The sequence below is a fragment of the Manihot esculenta genome, chromosome 1 (assembly GCF_001659605.2).
Source record: "Manihot esculenta cultivar AM560-2 chromosome 1, M.esculenta_v8, whole genome shotgun sequence".
Classification (NCBI taxonomy): Eukaryota; Viridiplantae; Streptophyta; class Magnoliopsida; order Malpighiales; family Euphorbiaceae; genus Manihot; species Manihot esculenta.
The window spans coordinates 32,314,331-32,330,851 of record NC_035161.2 but is presented as its reverse complement, the minus strand read 5'-3'; the positions used below and the strand labels follow the sequence as shown (position 1 = coordinate 32,330,851).

Sequence of the window (16,521 nt, the reverse complement as noted above, 5' to 3'; positions counted from 1 at the left end):
TTTTAAATAAAAAAAATTATTAACTAAAAAAAAGGTAAGTATGCTCTTTATTCGTCAAATTTATGCATTCATAAAGCAATTGTGAAATATATTGCAAAGAATACATTATATAACTAATTAAGAACAATTCACAAGATGATTACCTTTGAAGCAGTCGAGCTTGAAGAAGCCTATTTTTTATACGACCAAGTTGAGAAAAAGCATCACTAATACTCATTCGTTCTCTTGGTAACTCAGCAGAACAAGATATTCCGATTTCAAATATTGAAATTGAACACTCAAACAATATGTCATTATTCTGCATGTGAGTGTGATTTGGAAATGAATTGCCCATATTCGTGGATCTTCCTTCAATGAGAATTGGATCTATAATATTTGATACTCTTTCGGGTAAAGCTACTTTGACGAAATTATGAAGATTCAGACCTTCCATAAATGTGCTATCAGTAGGTCTTTTCCCTGTGAACATCTCCAATAAAAGTATGCCATAGCTATATATGTCACCATAAGTTGACACTTCTCTTCCCGTTCCGTACTCTGTGCATGGAAATACTATTTGTTAAATGTATTGCTTTTAGTAAAGGGAAGAAGAGAAAGTATAGATATTTACCTGGAGGAGCATAACCGATTGTTCCTCTTACGCCGAAAGAACTTGACTCATTTGTTGAATTATGAAGGTTTTCTTCAGAAAAGAACTTTGCTAACCCAAAATCACTTACATGCCCAGTCATTTCATTGTCGAGAAGAATGTTACTAGGCTTGAGATCACAGTGAATTATGGGTGTTTCACAATGAAGATGGAGATATTCTACTGCAGAAGCAATATCAATTGCAATATTTATTCTTTGAAGAAGATTCAAAGTTTTTGCTTCTTCAACTGGCACAGCAGTACTAGGATGCAACCATTCCTCTAAACTCCCATTAGTCATGAATTCATAAACCAAGGCCTTGAAATCATTTCCTTGGTGGTCAATGCTTGAGCATGCTGTTAACACTTTGACAAGATTTCGATGCCTGATGCTCCTCAATGCCTCACATTCAGCCATGAAACTCCTGCAAGATCCTCGACGTTCAAGGTTAATTACCTTGACAGCAATAGAAATAGCCCTTCCATCTTCTTCAAGTATTCCTTTATACACAGAGCCAAAGCTACCTGCACCGATCAAATTTGCTGAAGAAAATTCATTAGTTGCTCTTAGGAGACTATGATAAGACACCTTCAACAGTGTATTCTCATAAGAGCTTGATCTATTATTATTTTTATCACTTCTCCTCTTTCTTGATAGATAAAGAATGAAACATGCAAATATAAGAGTTGCTCCAAGAAGTGGGGCAATTATAGAAATCATCATCTTCTCCATTGATCTCTTCTTTGGCTTATTATCAAAACTGCATCTAGGCAGCTGAAACTCAGGAATCCCACCGCAAAGCTTTTTGTTCCCCTTGATCCCTGTTGCGCTTGGATTCTTGAAAACTCCATTTGTTGGCACTTCACCTTCAAAATCATTGTATGATAGATTTAACCTTGCCAATAACCTAAAATCTTGTATAAACTCAGCAATTTTGCCTGAAAAATTATTACGAGAAAGATCTAATACTCGAAGTCCCCTCAATGATGAAAGAGATGAAGGAATTGACCCTTGGAAAAAGTTCCCATCCAGGCGCAAAACTTCTAAACTTGCACAGCTTCCAATACTTTCAGGAATCCTACCTGACAAGTTATTATTGGAAACATCCAAAACCCCCAAAATTTCCAACTTTCCAACTTCCATGGGAAGAACGCCATTCAAATGGTAATTATTAGACAAATCAAGGAGTATAGATAAAGAGGAGATATTCATAATTTGTGGGGGTATGTTGCCACTAAGGTTGTTAAAAGAAAGTTCCAAAGCTAGCAGTTTTTGGCATTGTGCTAGGCTGGAAGGGATGTTGCCATGAAGATTATTTTCTCTCAATGTAAGTAGAAGCAACTCGGTCAAGTTTCCTAAAGATGATGGGATGTAACCTGAGAAATTGTTGGCGAGAAGATACAAATACCTGAGGTTTCGAAGCTTTCCGACATTTGAAGGAATATTGCCTGAAAGTTTGTTAATGCTTCCGTCGAAAATTTGCAAGCTGATGAGGTTATCAATTCCACTGGGGATGTCTCCATATATTTGATTCTGACTGAAATATATTTCTGAGAGATGTCTTGACAAGTTGCAGATTCGTCCAGGTAACCTTCCTCCAAAATTGTTCATCTCTATACCCACTCGCACTAAACCTGTGGCGTTTGTCAAGGAGGGGAGAAAGCTCAGGTCACCATCTTCGCCGCTCCCCAGAGAGTTGTTGGAAACAGAAAATCGTGTGAGCTTGTTTAGATTTCCGAAGGATGGCACTTTCCCAGTAAGCTTATTTCTACTTAAATGAAGAATGGCTATGTTTGAAGCATTGGATAGTGAGTTGGGAATTGAACCCGTGAACTTATTGGCGGATATGAAGAAAGTTTGAATATTTGGAAAAGTGTTGGCGCCTAGCTCAGATGGAAGGCTACCTTCAAACTGATTATAGCCTACATCAAAAGCCAGAATCGAAGAGAGATTGTAGATGGATGGTGGGATGGTGCCTGAAAACCCATTTTCGAATAGAGCCAATATACTGAGATTCATCAATTTGCCAAGAGAATGAGGGAGACTCCCAAACAAATTATTCTCACTAGCATAGATTACTTGAAGAGATGACGAATTCCCTAAAGAAGGAGGGATAGTTCCTACCAGATTGTTTTTTCCCACAGAAAATATTTCAAGCTTGGACAAGAAACCAAGCTCCTCTGGAATCGATCCTACCAGCTGATTATATTGAAGTTGTAAGCTAACAAGGTTAGAACAACCGGATATGTTAGGTGGGATTTGGCCACGAAACGAGTTGTTATTCAGAAACAATTTCTGCAGACGGTGTAAACGACCGATCTGGGGAGGGATAGCTTGGGTGAAGCTATTATTTTGGAGGTTTAATTCCCTTAGAAAGCTCAAATTTCCAATATGTGGTGATATGGAGCCAGAGAGCTTGAGGGACCGCAAGTCTACAACAGTCACCCTCTTGTGTCTACGGCCACAAGTAACACCAGGCCAATGACAGAAGTTAAGGGTAGAATTCCATGAACGGACAACTCCTAGCGGGTCGCCATTGATGTTGGCCTTGAGTTGTAGCAAAGCAAGTAGGTCAGTTTCATTATTGCCAGAGGCTGCCAAGATGTTGCACGCAAGAACAAGAGCAATAGTATGGATGCAAAATGATAGCAAAGGCCCCATTGGACACAGATGAGAAAGCTTACTTTGTGATAGGTTTAATTTGCTTTTCATGGTTCAAACAACCATTATTTATAGAAATTTAATGCACCATGTCTCACTATCCTCAAGATAAGCACAATCTATGCAAACTCAATATCATAGCATTTATAATAATGAATTTAATAATTATCGAATTAAATATTTATATCGAAATATATAAATATTTGATTTTATAAATCTTAATTCAATAATTTACATAAAGTATATTTAGAAAATATTACTGTATATATTAAAATTTTAATAATTACATAAAATATTAAACTCTATTTATTTAATATATGATAGGTGTAAAAATTACAAATATTATTAGAAAATATAAATGAATTTAAATAATAAATATCCAAGATCTGAACTTATTATAACTTGCCACATCTTTTATTTTCTAAACTCTAAATAAACATTTTAGTTTTTTTTTTTCCGCTAATAGAAATTCAGATAATCTGATTGATAAATTTTGATATTAAATTTATTTAATAAAAAATATTAAAATAGGGTAGATATCTTCCTGTCCCGGATGGAGTGGATTGGATGAAGAAAATCAAAAAGACTAAGCGCAGAAATGTGAACGGAATGACCCAGCAAAGACTATAAAACAATTTCCAAAGCGCAAACCTTAATCAGTGTCCGTCTCTTTCAGCTGGTGGCCATGCCTTTAACTAAGATATAGCAATAGATGAGAAGACTTTGACTATAGAAAGACGTGAGCAGAATAGCCCTGCGAAGACGCAAAGGAATCTCCAGCTGCAATCTTCGGGTCTTATTTGAAGTTAAAATAAATAAAGGATAAAAGAAAAGGGAAAAAAAAAAAAATATTTTTTAAGGGCTAAGTAAATAATTTTTGAAATTATTTTTTATAAAATAATTGCATTTAGTTACATATTGCATTTTAAAAATATAAATTTATTTTTAATTAAAAGTTGGATCCATCTAAAAATATATTAAAATATATTATCATATATTTAAAAAAAAAACAAAGTAAATATAAAGATGACATTTTTTCTTACATTAATGATTTGGGGCTCTCCATTCCCTCTTTTTCTTTTTCTTTTTTTCTACAATTTTAACGAGTATTTCATTATGAAAATTCTTTAAATTTAATTTGAGCATTAAAAGGTTCTTACCATCTGTATTTTCGATTAGAGGTAAACAGTTGATCAATTCGATTTAAAATTAAATCGAATCGAATAAATTAAAAATTAAAATTTTGATATTTATGAAAATCAAATCGAATTAATTTTGATCATAAATTAAATTAAATCAAATTGGTCTGATTTAATTTGATTCAATTCGATTTAATCGGTTTAAATTTTTAATAAATTTTTATTTTTTATACTTTATTTTTAATATTTTAAAATTTAATTAAAATATTTAATTTTGATTATGATTTAATTTCTATATTATTAAAAATAATATTTTATTATTATTAATTAATTCAGTTTAATTTTTTTGATTTTTTTTTTACTAAAGTCGAATTGAATTAAAATAATTGAAAATTTTAAAATTAAAAAATAATCGAACTAAAATAAATAAAAAATAGAGTTTAAATCAAATATTGTTTCACTGTAAATTCCAATTCATTTTTTCTATTTTGTAAGTTTTTTTTTTAATTATATTTTATAAAACTGCTACTTTTTTATTTTGTAGGTTTTTTTTTAAAATTATTTTTTATAAAATCCGTTTGTTGGGGTAAGAGAAAAATCATTCATCATAAATTAATGAACAAAATTTTCCATCTCGATATTGATGCATCTTCAAACAGAACCACTCAATAATTGCGTAGAGACATAGAAATATTTAATTAACAGTAAATGAGAATGTGGACTGTAGGGGAGTGTCAAGCTCATAAGGTTTTTAAAGACTAAAATTATAATTTTTTAATATTAAAGATATTTTAAAAAGTAATATTAAAATAAATTAATATAAATTAATAAAAAATTAAAAGTTAAGATAATTTATTAAAATTCTTTTAAATATATTTATTTTGATACGTGTTATATAAGACATTATCGATAAAAATTATATTCAGTTGGCTATTATAAATTTAATAAATTCTTATCTACACTTTATAAAAGTGAAAAATGATTGTATAATTATTATTTTACTCCTTTCATATTCGATTATTATATTAATAGAGTATTGAATAATTTTTGAGAGCGATTTAACTTAAAAATATTCAATTTAAGTATAGCACATCCTAACTAAATGTTAAAATGTGGACCCATAACATTTTCTTGACCCGAATTAATTCCCAATTAAATTCCACCAGCTTGTTGAATTATTTCAAAATCTTTAAACAAAAAGTGGGGTTGTCTGCTAATTATTCAATGGGAACGGATACGATGAAGATTGAACTGCCTGCCATTTTTCATGCAGGTCGATGGAAGTCAAGGGGCTTATGGATAGAAGAATGATAGCGTAGAGCCCACTTGGTTGACGGCTAAGGCCCTAAAATCATCGCATGGCTATGGAGATTTGTCCATCTTCAATTTTGCCTGGCCGTGACGTTTGATGAAATGTTCAGACATATCTACAATTTCTTCCGCTCATTCAGACAAAGTTTGTCTATGAAGATTCAAAATTTCTCAATAGGTTTCTTCTTTTGAAAGAGTAGGCCATAATATTACCACTTTTACTTCCCATTCCATACTCTGCTATTGACATACAGATGACCATTTGTTTGAGAATATGCAAAATATTTCTTTGTTGTATTGGAAAAATGATATTATAATTTTTTTTTTCACTCACAGTCTTAATATGATGATAAATGTATCTGAATAAATTTAAGAGGTGTCAGGTTCTACTCTCTCAATTTTCAATTTTTAATTTAAAAAAAAATTAATTTTTCACTCCGTCTCATATTTTAAAATATAACGGTTATATCATAATTGAAATATACAATAATTATTTAAAATAATTTCTCCAAATAATCTATATATATGATTATGGCTTGTTGCACATTCAGGGGATTCTATTCTATAATTGCACTATGAGTTTCTCTTGACAATTTTATAAATTTGTACCTTTTCTTGATGTAATGAATCTTTCATTTCTGTTAAAAGAAATACGCAACTCATAATGAGTATGTTTATGAAGTAAAAACAGAAAAAAATAATAATAAAAAGAGGGAGAAAATTAATTCAAAGAAGCTCAACAAGTATGTCTATTTAACTAATTTTAATTTTAAAAAAAATCTCAACCTAATAGAATTTAAATATTGATAACCACCTGAATTCTTTATCCCGGGCCCTGGTTAGGCCCATAAGGACAGTCCGCAACTTGGAAGCCTCGAGATTTCCCTACCGAGCCCAGCCCATCCCAATCTGCTTCGAGACCAGACTCCTGCTAAACTCGACAGTCAGACCGGCCCAGCCCATTCGGACCTGAGATCCGGCCTCTCTTAGAATTGGCCTCTTCCTCTCCAACCCTGTCATGAGAAGAAAGGACAATAAACCTGGTCACTTCGCAACCCTGTCCGTCCTTGCGCCGGAGGGCATTAAATGGCCACCTTATAAAGGAAGGGTCACTGCATTATCCGTACATACTAGCCCATATAGAAGAAAAAATGGTCCTGTACCAAAAAGGGTGGGGACATGTTACTGAAAAAAGGAGGATAAAAAGAGAGGAACACTCCCCTCTCAAGGGACGTTTTTTTGAGAGAACGCATTGTAAACCCTATTTTCTGGATCTCAGATCATTAATTGGTGCCGTCTATGGGAAACAAATGAGATCTTTTCATCACCGGAGTTCCACTCTTACAATACCCACTGAGATCCACAATGGCCAACCATAACGAAAGCAACCTTGTCAATACCCCTAATGACCTGAGCTCTGCTCAGGAGGGGCAACAGTTCTCTTTCTCTAACCCCACAATCCCAAACAACCAAACACCAATCCCCTTCAACCCCTTCAACCACTGGTTGGGGCAGATGATGCAACAGAGGGGTCTTAGCACCCCAATGAATGTATTGCCAGTAGTAAAAGAACCCAGAACCAATGAACCTCAGCAGCCTACCTTCAACCATCCTCAAACCAATAGCAGAGAAACTGGAGAAAGAGGAAGGAGAACCGGGGGAGAAGCAGAACCGGAGGCTAGGATTCATGGAAGAAGAGTGAGAGAGCTGATAGAAAATGACGAGGCCGACAGTTATTCTATCGAAACAACCAAGAGGACGGAAAGTGAAGCGTGGGAGGAGGAATGTCACCTCGAGAAGAGGCCCAGACAAGAAGAAGAAAATGTAGATCAAAAACTGCAAAAGCTGAGGGAACAGCTCCTGGCTGAGTTGGGAGCGAAGGACCATGCCCAGACTCTACTACCCACCTCCTCATCCTTCTCGAAATGGGTGCAGCAGGAGACTGTCCCCAAAAAGTTCATGATGCCGCCTATGGCAGCGTACGATGGAGCTGGGAACCCCAGAGAGCACGTCCTGAACTATAAGACTTTCATGGAGTTGCAGACTTTATCAGATACCTTGATGTGCAAGGTATTCCCAACGACGCTTACGGGGCCAGTAAGGGCGTGGTTTAACAGCTTGGAGGTCGGGAGTATCAGAAGCTTTGGGGATTTGGCCAACGCCTTCATCAGCCGGTTCATAGCTGGAGTACCAGCGGATAGGAAGACCAGATATTTGGAGACGGTAAGGCAGAGAATGGACGAGTCACTGAGGGAGTATGTTGCCCGCTTCAATATGGAGGCCTTACAGATTCCCGAGTTGGATGAGGGAAGAGCGGCGGAGGCCATGTAGAAGGGGACGACCTCCGCCGAATTTTTCGGCTCGTTGAGCAGAAAGCCCCCCACCACGCTGGCAGAGCTGATGAAGAGGGCGGAAAAATATATAAGGCAAGATGACGCCTTAGTGACAAGTAGATTTGCCAAGGGGGCAGAAGACAGAGGAAAAACCCCCGAAGAAAGGAGTTTCCCCCGACCATAACAAGTAATTCTTTTTTTTATTATTTCTTTTGAAAATTTTAAATGCAAATTGTTTCTAAACCCAATTTCTTACAAGAGCATATATATGTATGTTAATGTTTTTGAAAACAGCGGAAGTGACTGGGGAGAGGAGACGGCAAGGTTTTGCAAGGGGCAAAAGCAGCCATTCCAAGGTTCCGAATATCCGGCGGGCCCTCATCGAGCAGAGCAAGTTGTGGAGAGAGTATTGGGAGCTATGCAAAAGCCAGTGTATTTGCTTAATATCACTGCACTTTCTCAGCTAAGAATTGATGGCCATCCCTCCGTCTACGGCAGTGGAGGTCACACGGGTATGGATTGCAGCCATTGGTGTCTGCCTGGTGTTCCTGATACTTGGAATCAATTTCTTTATGCACTTCTCCTTCAAATTTATGGCTAGCTACCCATTTCACATTACTCATTCCCATCATATTTTTTATTATTTTTTTCAGAAATCACACCAATAAGGGTATGATAGTAATTTTATTGGATAAAATAATTTATCCCAATCAATAATTTATATTTGATTTGATGTGTCTTATTTTTATAATCAATAAACATGACATGCATAAATGTTTTTTTAAATTCTTTAACTCAAAAAAAAAAAAAAAAGAAAAAAGGTAACGTAGACTCTTTATTCGTCAAAATGCATAAAGCAATTGTGAAATATATTGCAAAGAATACATTATATAACTAATTAAGAACAATTCAGAAGATGATTACCTGAGAAGCCTATTTTTTATACGACCAAGTTGAGAAAAAGCATCACTAATACTCATTCGTTCTCTTGGTAACTCAGCAGAACAAGATATTCCGATTTCAAATATTGAAATTAAACACTCAAACAATATGTCGTCATTCTGCATGTGAGTATGATTTGGAAATGAATTGCCCATATTCCTGGATCTTCCTTCAATGAGAATTGGATCTATAATATTTGATACTCTTTCGGGTAAAGCTACTTTGACGAAATTATGAAGATTCAGACCTTCCATAAATGTGCTATCAGTAGGTCTCTTCCCTGTGAACATCTCCAATAAAAGTATGCCATAGCTATATATGTCACCATAAGTTGACACTTCTCTTCCCGTTCCGTACTCTGTGCATGGAAATGCTATTTGTTAAATGTATTGCTTTTAGTAAAGGGAAGAAGAGAAAGTATAGATATTTACCTGGAGGAGCATAACCGATTGTTCCTCTTACTCCGAAAGAACTTGACTCATTTGTTGAATTATGAAGGCCTTCTTCAGAAAAGAACTTTGCTAACCCGAAATCACTTACATGCCCAGTCATTTCATCGTCGAGAAGAATGTTACTAGGCTTGAGATCACAGTGAATTATGGGTGTTTCGCAATGAAGATGGAGATATTCTACTGCAGAAGCAATATCAATTGCAATATTTATTCTTTGAAGAAGATTCAAAGTTTTTGCTTCTTCAACTGGCACAGCAGTACTAGGATGCAACCATTCCTCTAAACTCCCATTAGTCATGAATTCATAAACCAAGGCCTTGAAATCATTTCCTTGGTGGTCAATGCTTGAGCATGCTGTTAACACTTTGACAAGATTTCGATGCCTGATGCTCCTCAATGCCTCACATTCAGCCATGAAACTCCTGCAAGATCCTCGACGTTCAAGGTTAATTACCTTGACAGCAATAGAAATAGCCCTTCCATCTTCTTCAAGTATTCCTTTATACACAGAGCCAAAGCTACCTGCACCGATCAAATTTGCTGAAGAAAATTCATTAGTTGCTCTTAGGAGACTATGATAAGACACCTTCAACAGTGTATTCTCATAAGAGCTTGATCTATTATAATTTTTATCACTTCTCCTCTTTCTTGATAGATAAAGAATGAAACATGCAAATATAAGAGTTGCTCCAAGAAGTGGGGCAATTATAGAAATCATCATCTTCTCCATTGATCTCTTCTTTGGCTTATTATCAAAACTGCATCTAGGCAGCTGAAACTCAGGAATCCCACCGCAAAGCTTTTTGTTCCCCTTGATCCCTGTTGCGCTTGGATTCTTGAAAACTCCATTTGTTGGCACTTCACCTTCAAAATCATTGTATGATAGATTTAACCTTGCCAATAACCTAAAATCTTGTATAAACTCAGCAATTTTGCCTGAAAAATTATTACGAGAAAGATCTAATACTCGAAGTCCCCTCAATGATGAAAGAGATGAAGGAATTGACCCTTGGAAAAAGTTCCCATCCAGGCGCAAAACTTCTAAACTTGCACAGCTTCCAATACTTTCAGGAACCCTACCTGACAAGTTATTATTGGAAACATCCAAAACCCCCAAATTTTGCAACTTTCCAACTTCCATGGGAAGAACGCCATTCAAATGGTAATTATTAGACAAATCAAGGTGTCTAGATAAAGAGGAGAGATTCATAATTTGTGGGGGTATGGTGCCACTAAGGTTGTTAAAAGAAAGTTCCAAAGCTAGCAGTTTTTTGCATTGTGCTAGGCTGGAAGGGATGTTGCCATGAAGATTATTTTCTCTCAATGTGAGTAGAAGCAACTCGGTCAAGTTTCCTAAAGATGATGGGATGTAACCTGAGAAATTGTTGGCGAGAAGATACAAATACCTGAGGTTTCGAAGCTTTCCGATATTTGAAGGAATATTGCCTGAAAGTTTGTTAATGCTTACGTCGAAAATTTGCAAGCTGATGAGGTTATCAATTCCACTGGGGATGTCTCCATATATTTGATTCTGACTGAAATATATTTCTGAGAGATGTCTTGACAAGTTGCAGATTCGTCCAGGTAACCTTCCTCCAAAATTGTTCATCTCTATACCCACTCGCACTAAACCTGTGGCGTTTGTCAAGGAGGGGAGAAAGCTCAGGTCACCATCTTCGCCGCTCCCCAGAGAGTTGTTGGAAACAGAAAATAGTGTGAGCTTGTTTAGATTTCCGAAGGATGGCACTTTCCCAGTAAGCTTATTTCTACTTAAATGAAGAATGGCTATGTTTGAAGCATTGGATAGTGAGTTGGGAATTGAACCCGTGAACTTATTGGCGGATATGAAGAAAGTTTGAATATTTGGAAAAGTGTTGGCGCCTAGCTCAGATGGAAGGCTACCTTCAAACTGATTATAGCCTACATCAAAAGCCAGAATCGAAGAGAGATTGTAGATGGATGGTGGGATGGTGCCTGAAAACCCATTTTCGAATAGAGCCAATATACTGAGATTCATCAATTTGCCAAGAGAATGAGGGAGACTCCCAAACAAATTATTCTCACTAGCATAGATTACTTGAAGAGATGACGAATTCCCTAAAGAAGGAGGGATAGTTCCTACCAGATTGTTTTTTCCCACAGAAAATATTTCAAGCTTGGACAAGAAACCAAGCTCCTCTGGAATCGATCCTACCAGCTGATTATATTGAAGTTGTAAGCTAACAAGGTTAGAACAACCGGATATGTTAGGTGGGATTTGGCCACGAAACGAGTTGTTATTCAGAAACAATTTCTGCAGACGGTGTAAACGACCGATCTGGGGAGGGATAGCTTGGGTGAAGCTATTATTTTGGAGGTTTAATTCCCTTAGAAAGCTCAAATTTCCAATATGTGGTGATATGGAGCCAGAGAGCTTGAGGGACCGCAAGTCTACAACAGTCACCCTCTTGTGTCTACGGCCACAAGTAACACCAGGCCAATGACAGAAGTTAAGGGTAGAATTCCATGAACGGACAACTCCTAGCGGGTCGCCATTGATGTTGGCCTTGAGTTGTAGCAAAGCAAGTAGGTCAGTTTCATTATTGCCAGAGGCTGCCAAGATGTTGCACGCAAGAACAAGAGCAATAGTATGGATGCAAAATGATAGCAAAGGCCCCATTGGACACAGATGAGAAAGCTTACTTTGTGATAGGTTTAATTTGCTTTTCATGGTTCAAACAACCATTATTTATAGAAATTTAATGCACCATGTCTCACTATCCTCAAGATAAGCACAATCTATGCAAACTCAATATCATAGCATTTATAATAATGAATTTAATAATTATCGAATTAAATATTTATATCGAAATATATAAATATTTGATTTTATAAATCTTAATTCAATAATTTACATAAAGTATATTTAGAAAATATTACTGTATATATTAAAATTTTAATAATTACATAAAATATTAAACTCTATTTATTTAATATATGATAGGTGTAAAAATTACAAATATTATTAGAAAATATAAATGAATTTAAATAATAAATATCCAAGATCTGAACTTATTATAACTTGCCACATCTTTTATTTTCTAAACTCTAAATAAACATTTTAGTTTTTTTTTTTTCCGCTAATAGAAATTCAGATAATCTGATTGATAAATTTTGATATTAAATTTATTTAATAAAAAATATTAAAATAGGGTAGATATCTTCCTGTCCCGGATGGAGTGGATTGGATGAAGAAAATCAAAAAGACTAAGCGCAGAAATGTGAACGGAATGACCCAGCAAAGACTATAAAACAATTTCCAAAGCCCAAACCTTAATCAGTGTCCGTCTCTTTCAGCTGGTGGCCATGCCTTTAACTAAGATATAGCAATAGATGAGAAGACTTTGACTATAGAAAGACGTGAGCAGAATAGCCCTGCGAAGACGCAAAGGAATCTCCAGCTCCAATCTTCGGGTCTTGTTTGAAGTTAAAATAAATAAAGGATAAAAGAACAGGAAAAAAAAACAAACTTTTTTAAGGGCTGAATAAATAATTCTTGAAATTATTTTTTATAAAATAATTGCATTTAGTTACATCTCATTTCATATATAAACTTTATAAAATATAATTATTTAATTTTTTATATATTAAATTTTATAAAAATATAAATATTAAATTCATAAAAATCGATTCACGTAAAATACTCATATATAAGACTATAATAGATAAAAATAAATAATAGATGCACTTACGTACTTAATCTGATAGTGAATAAATTTGAAAAATTTTAAATTCTACTCTCATGATTTTAATCTTCTATTTCAAAAAAATAAAACTATAATAGATAAAAGTAAATAAATTATAATAATTATCTCTCCTTGTCGTGGTCGAAAAACTCTAACAAATTGAGCAGCGTTGATAAAAAAAATTGTAATTCTACTTCAATCTTCATCAATCAAATCTCCTTCTAGCCGGCTATCCTTTGGCTCTTGCTTAAAGTTACAAGAAAAAGCAAATTGATAACATTTAAAAAATTATAAATTTATTTTTAATTAAAAGTTAGATCCATCTAAAAATATATTAAAATATATTTTCATATATTTGAAAAAAAAAAAGTAAATATAAAGATGACATTTTTTCTTACATTAATGATTTGGGCCTCTCCATTCTCTTTTTTTTCTTCTCTTTCCTTTTTCTATAATTTTAACTAGTATTTCATTATAAAAATTATTTAAATTTAATTTGAGCTATCAGTATTTTCAATTAAAAGTGTGCAGTCCGTCAATTCGATTTAAATTTGAATTGAATCTAATAAATTAAAAATTAAAATTTTAATATTTATAAAAATCAAATCAAATTAATTTTGATTATAAATTGAATTAAATCAAATCGATTTGATTTAATTTGATTCAGTTTAAATTTTTAATATATTTTTATTTTTTATATTTTATTTTTAATATTTTAAAATTTAATTAAGATATTTTAACCTTGATTATGATTTAATATTTATATTATTAAAAATAATATTTTATTATTACTAATCATTTTATTTTAATTTAATTTAATTTTATTTTATTTTTTCTCACTAAAATCGAATTGAATCAAAATAATTAAAAGTTTTAAAATTAAAAATTAAACAGAATCAAAATAAATAAAAAATTAAATTAAATTTCTCAATTAATTTAATTCGATCAATTTTTTCGATTTAAATCAAATATTGTCGATCACTATTTTTCATAAATTTCGATATTTTTTTTATTTTGTAAGTTTTTTTTTAAATTATATTTTATAAAACTGTTACTTTTTTATTTTGTAGGTTTTTTTTTCAAGATTATTTTTTATAAAACCCGTTTGATGGGGTGAGAGAAAAATGATTCATCATAAAGTAATGAACAAAATTTTCCATCTTGATATTGATGCATCTTCAAACAGAACGACTCAATAATTGCGTAGAGACATAGAAATATTTAATTAACAGTAAATGAGAATGTGGACACTACTTGAGTCTGCTAATTATTCAATGGGAACGGATACGGTAAAGATTGAACTACCTGCCATTTTTCATGCAGGTCGATGGAAGTCAAGGGGCTTATGGATAGAAGAATGGTAGCGTAGAGCCCACTTGGTTGACGGCTAAGGCCCTAAAATCATCGCATGGCTATGGAGATTTGTACATCTTCAATTTTGCCCGGCCGTGGCGTTTGATGAAATGTTCAGACATTTCTACAATTTCTTCCGCTCATTCAGACAAAGTTTGTCTATGAAGATTCAAAATTTCTCAATAGGTTTCTTCTTTTGAAAGAGTAGGCCATAATATTACCACTTTTACTTCCCAATCCATACTCTGCTATTGACATACAGATGACCATTTGTTTGAGAATATGCAATTTATCATTATGGGAAAAATGATATTACAAATTAATTTTTCACTATATATATATAATTATGGGTTGTTGCACATTCAGGGGATTCTATTCTATAATTGCACTATGAGTTTCTCTTGACAATTTTATAAATTTGTACCTACGCAACTCATAATGAGTATGTTTATGAAGTAAAACAGAAAAAAAATCCAATTGATTCAATGAAAATCTATTATTAAAAATATTTAAATTATATTTGTGTTTTTAATAAGCAATAAATTTTATTATATTTTGAGTATAAAAAAAAAAATAAGAGTTTGAAAATGCAGCTGTCAATGGGTGAAAATTTCAGCAATTACTCTAGAAATGTAGAAGTGCACATAGGTGTACAAGGAATCTATATTTAAATAATCAAAAGTTGAATAAGCATCGGGAGGTCTCCCTTGCTTCGGTTCGGCACTTGGAGATCGCATTACCGCGTCTGATGATAAACGTTTCCGATGATTTTTTAGTGGCCATCAATTCCGTGGAACTACCTCTCTATGCATGATTTATCAAAAATCAAAGACTTCTGTTTGTTGGATTTAAGTTTTGCGAGGTTGTAATTTTTATGCTCGCTCTTATTTTTTATGGTTTTGTGGGGTTTGCATGTCTTTCATCTTCTTCGATCCTTGCTTTTCTGAATATATGTATTGTGGACATGGATTTGATGGTTTCTACGGCAGTAGAAATGAAAGTTGAGTTTGGTGGCGGTAGTTACCTCACTACTTTCCAACAGATATTGGGATGAAGTGTTTGTTAAGGCTGGACTTTTATTAGTTGAATTAGGGTTTAGGTCCTTTTTCTCTCTACTTGCTAGTTCTATGAACTTTTAATGCAATCTATTGCATGATAAAAAAAAAAAATTTAGACCAATTAAATTTTTATATTTTTGTTACGTGTCAAAATAATTTATAAAAATAAAAAAATTTTATTATAAAATTTTTTTTATTATTAAAAGATTATATTTTATTACAAAAAAATACTATATTATATAAGGACTTATTTGATATTAGAGTAAAAATATAAGAATTTAATTAATAAAAATAAATAAATTGAGTTTATTTGACCCTTATGTACAAATATACAAATTTAATTGAACTTACTCTATCAAGCTTTTAAAGGAGGGATGCTCTCTAATATATATATATATAGATAATTACTAACTATTTAGCATATGGCATCAAAAAATTCACTAACTAATTTTTCACTTTTAAAAAATATATTAAAACATTAAAAATATTTTAAAAGCAACTCTATTAATTTTAACCGTAAATATTATAAAAATCTATTAATTAATTTAAAACCGTAAATATTACATAAGAAATATATTAAAACATTAAAAATATTTTAAAAAATATATTAATTAATCCAAAACCGTAAATATTACAAAAAAAATTTACAATACTCATAATATAAAATGATTAATTAATAAATTTTTAAAAAATTTAAAAAATTTATTAATAATTTTATAAAAACATTAAGATTAAATAGTAAAATACTTAATAGAAAAATAAGTAAATAGTAATTTTTTCTATATAATTATGGAACACTTTCGACCGTTGAAAAGTCTATTCCTCCGTCCAACCAGAGAAAAATCTGAGGTAAAACATCACCTGCTAATAACCAATAAAATCTTCCATACAAATACAATTATTGTTAAATATAAAAAA

The 16,521-nt window shown here is 32.9% G+C and overlaps 2 protein-coding genes across 2 annotated transcripts; both read right to left on the bottom strand.

The window, feature by feature from the left end:
* Positions 1–67: 67 nt before the first annotated feature.
* LOC110600635 (probable LRR receptor-like serine/threonine-protein kinase At3g47570) lies at positions 68–3,415 on the bottom strand. The gene is made up of 2 exons (XM_021737510.2): positions 611–3,415; positions 68–537 (listed from the first exon to the last, which is right to left on the bottom strand). The coding sequence occupies exons 1-2, from the start codon at positions 3,339–3,341 to the stop codon at positions 140–142; spliced, it is 3,129 nt and encodes a 1,042-aa protein (XP_021593202.2). The 5' UTR covers positions 3,342–3,415; the 3' UTR covers positions 68–139.
* Positions 3,416–8,900: 5,485 nt separating this feature from the next.
* LOC122721215 (probable LRR receptor-like serine/threonine-protein kinase At3g47570) lies at positions 8,901–12,258 on the bottom strand. The gene is made up of 2 exons (XM_021737518.2): positions 9,447–12,258; positions 8,901–9,373 (listed from the first exon to the last, which is right to left on the bottom strand). The coding sequence occupies exons 1-2, from the start codon at positions 12,175–12,177 to the stop codon at positions 8,994–8,996; spliced, it is 3,111 nt and encodes a 1,036-aa protein (XP_021593210.2). The 5' UTR covers positions 12,178–12,258; the 3' UTR covers positions 8,901–8,993.
* Between the last annotated feature and the right edge of the window lie 4,263 nt (positions 12,259–16,521).

Excerpts from the sequence above, each read along its gene's own strand:
- LOC110600635 (XM_021737510.2), bottom strand. The coding sequence starts at position 3,341 with ATGAAAAGCAAATTAAACCTATCACAAAGTAAGCTTTCTCATCTGTGT. Across the intron at positions 538-610 it reads AATCGGTTATGCTCCTCCAG|AGTACGGAACGGGAAGAGAA; the intron begins GTAAATATCTAT and ends TTCCATGCACAG.
- LOC122721215 (XM_021737518.2), bottom strand. The coding sequence starts at position 12,177 with ATGAAAAGCAAATTAAACCTATCACAAAGTAAGCTTTCTCATCTGTGT. Across the intron at positions 9,374-9,446 it reads AATCGGTTATGCTCCTCCAG|AGTACGGAACGGGAAGAGAA; the intron begins GTAAATATCTAT and ends TTCCATGCACAG.